Source organism: Lipotes vexillifer, unplaced genomic scaffold (assembly GCF_000442215.2).
Source record: "Lipotes vexillifer unplaced genomic scaffold, Lipotes_vexillifer_v1.1 scaffold1129, whole genome shotgun sequence".
NCBI lineage: Eukaryota > Metazoa > Chordata > Mammalia > Artiodactyla > Lipotidae > Lipotes > Lipotes vexillifer.
In genome coordinates this window covers 4,915,492-4,919,066 of record NW_006789022.1, presented here as the reverse complement: position 1 = coordinate 4,919,066, position 3,575 = coordinate 4,915,492, and the positions used below count along the sequence as shown (strand labels likewise).

General features: G+C 45.9%; 1 protein-coding gene across 1 annotated transcript in view; it reads left to right on the top strand.

Annotated features, from left to right (window-relative positions):
* Positions 1-330: 330 nt before the first annotated feature.
* LOC103091128 (B-lymphocyte antigen CD20) overlaps positions 331-3,575 on the top strand; it is a 6,087-nt gene continuing 2,842 nt past the window's right edge. Inside the window, exons 1-3 of the mRNA XM_007462196.1 lie at positions 331-477; positions 929-1,048; positions 2,222-2,278. Of these exons, the coding sequence (XP_007462258.1) occupies positions 331-477; positions 929-1,048; positions 2,222-2,278 (324 nt within the window). The remainder of the gene's footprint in view (positions 478-928; positions 1,049-2,221; positions 2,279-3,575) is intronic.

Here is a 3,575-nt window from a genome sequence, read left to right as displayed (position 1 = left end):
GCCTGTGCTCCGCGACGGGAGAGGCCACAACAGTGAGAGACCCGCGTACCGCAAAGAAAAAAAAAAAAAAGAATCCTGACAGGGATCCCTGGGCCCATAAGCCCTTGCATGAGATGCCCCCTCCAGATCCTGTCTTAGAACATGGCAGGAGGCCTTGCTTTAGCTCCAAAGTCACTAGGAAGAGGCCGTGTCTGCCATCAGTGACACCCACAGAGAGAATACAGAGGAAAGTATTCAGGTGCACAACACGAGATAAAAGACTGCCAAGAATCCTGTTCTCTCTCTCCTCATTTTATTATTTGTTTTATTTTTAGGACTTTTGAGGGTGAAATGACGACGCCCAGAAATTCCATGAGTGGAGCTTTCCCGGCAGGCCCTATTGCCATGCAGTCTGTTCAGAAACTAATTCCCAGGAGGGTGCCTTCAGCGCTGGGCACCACACAGGCCTTCTTCATGAGGGAATCTAAGGCTTTGGGGGTAAGTCAGTTGCCCTCCGTTCCACATCCTAGGGACTCTCTGGCCTACAGAAGCAGACGCTGTAGCCCAGGTACAAAATTCAATCCGACTGGAAGGTATTTGATCCCACCTGAGGTGATCTTTATGTCTGACACAGGGGGCCAAATCAGGGACGTCCAGAGAGACTATCATATGGTGATCTTATGCCCCCACTTGATCTTGAGGCTTGCATAGTTAGGGGTCTCCCATCCCAGGTCATCACCAGCGTACCACATATACCTGCCTTGGAAACGCCCCAGGTGGTGGGGAAAATGAATCGGAACGAGACAAAGGTCTTGGCACCTTCACCGCTTGCTTTGGACATCTTACACAGCCCCATCCAGGTCAGGAACCAGGGCTTCCGGCCTCACTTTCGCTTTCTGACTTGACGATGACTTCAGTTCATCCATCAGTGCCCCTATTCTCTCCCCAGGCTGTCCAGATTATGAATGGGCTCTTCCACATTGCCCTGGGCGGCCTCCTGTTGCTTCACGCGGAGGTCTATGCACCCATCTGTGTAACTCTGTGGTACCCTCTCTGGGGAGGCATTATGGTGAGTAAAAACTAACAACCATCTGGGGAGTGATACAGACAAAAAGGTCAAAAAGCTCCACAGGAATATACCAGATTATTTCTGTGTTGGAGAAAGCACAGGAGTAGGGAATAGGTTATCTGGTTGATGTGATTTAGTGGAAAGAGAGGTTGACTACATTGAGCATGAATCCCATGGTTGAGAGTCAGTGGTCATGCTTCATGGGAATTCAGAGAAAGCTGCCCTACATGGATCTACACAGGGAGGAAAGACTTCTCAAAGCAGGACCTCTCCAAAGTCAATGTCCAGAATGAAGCGGGCAGGGTACTAGACGTTTGGACTGTATAGCATGGTGTTTCAGAAAGCAAACCCACCTGGTCCTACGTCCCTACAATTCTCTTTAGTTACTATCTCATGTGGTGAAATTAGTCCCATCCCAAATAAATCTCCTCTCACTTATCAGCAGAACAGTACTCCTTATGGCTGTTTCATGTGCATGTTTTCCAAGCTTGTAACCCTGTCTGGATGTGGTATGGGACAGTGATGTTTTCATCACCATTACACCTTCATAGATGTGACTATGAAGACAGGTCCAGGATTAAAATTTTCAGAACAAGGAGAGATGGATTAGTGAAAGAGTTTCCTCCATCTTACAGCCTGAATAGTAGATAAGGAAGATGAGAAATAATGACCACTTCCTGTAGCAGCCCATGATTGAATGAAGTGCCTACGACATTCAGGCCAAGTATTTCTTCTATATCAATTCACTCATCATTGCCATCAACGTCTTTTAAAACACTGTGAACTCCAAAGAGCAATTCCCCAAATTACAAAAAGGAAAACTGAAAACAAGACTTTAAAATTCACAGTGTGAGTACTAATTGACATGGAAATGTGAATTCTGCCTCTGGTCTTACTATATTCCTAGTCACAGCTCCCCATTCAATTGAATAAAAGGCATGGACTGAATGGGATTGAGCCTGAATAAGGGAGAAATATGCTGAAAAATGAACAAATCCATTAAAAAGGACTGGATAGTTCAGTGAAAGTGGTTGAAAGTGTGGATAGCTTTTTTACAACCAGTTCTCAATGTTAAAAAGTGATCTCCTTCTCTGCCCCCACCCCTCCCTCTCTCTCTGTTGCTTCTCCCACCTTGCCCCTGCCCTTCCCCACCCACCACCTCTCTTTTTGCAGTATATCATTTCTGGATCACTCCTGGCAGCAGCAGAGAAAAACTCCATGAAGAGCTTGGCAAGTAATCGTATGTCCCTCTTTCCCGCACATCAGTTGAAAAGAAGGACCCTTGAAGACCTTTGGAGTTACAGTAGCACTGAGTTATCGCTCAATCCTAAAAAGCAAAAGATCCTCTATGATGCTGTTGTGATTTTATTCATAAAAAAACATGGAAATGAGATATTCATGGAAACAGACTTAAAGGCAGATTGCTTATTGTTGAAGAGCATGCTTATGGTCTTAGGAATGCGAGATGCTGTGTGAGACTGAGATCCCTTTGAAAATCTTGTCATTTCTCTCAGACCAGCATTTAGGAAAACTGTCTAATCAACGCCATGACTGACTCAAGTCCTAGTTAACCTTCAGCTGTAACACTGAGGAAGTCAGTTTACCCCTATGTACCTCTGAATTTTATTTTATTTTATTTTTTGCGGTACGCGGGCCTCTCACTGTTGTGGTCTCTCCCGTTGCGGAGCACAGGCTCTGGACGCGCAGGCTCAGCGGCCATGGCTCACGGGCCTAGCCGCTCCGCGGCTTGTGGGATCTTCCGGGACCGGGGCACGACCCCGCGTCCCCTGCATCGGCAGGCGGACTCTCAACCACTGAGCCACCAGGGAAGCCCTGTACCTTTGAATTTTAACCTATAAAATGGAGATAATAGTCCTTGCTACCGTATGAAACTCTCCTGAGGATAAAATGGAGTAATATATATGAGGGTGCTTCAGAGGCTATAAAGAGCTAGAGTGGTGTTGTGCATATAACCCTTCAGGACACAGTTACACCCAGAAAGAACCCCTGATTCTGTACAGGTCAAGAGCTTACCAGCAAGCTTCCTTCTTCAACTTTTCTCCACTTCCTAAGCTATTACTAATTTGAGTCACTTCCGAAGTCAATGGAGATAGAGGAGATTGAGATGGCTCCTGTCTAGAGGTGGTCTGACAAACTCAGTTTGGGGGAAAAGAAAAACTGTTTATGAAGATCAAGTTGTATTTATTCTCCAAATACAGTCAGTCCTACTGAGTTGCCATCTGTAGGTCATACAGCCAGGGATGAAATATGTGTGTCTTAAGATAATCATCAATAACCCCACACCATTATGGCACTTTTTGCACATACCTTCTTTTTTCGAACTTTTATCATCCCGGCAAGGTAGCACATTCACACTGACATCCTCTTACCTGTGCTACCCGGAGACATCAGCCTTAATTGTATTTTGAAAGATGATTGACTGGGGCTGACTGCCACCTGGGGCAAGAGGGAGGGAATAGGTGTTACTATTTGCTTGTTTCCACTTGATGGTACAGACCTAGAGGGG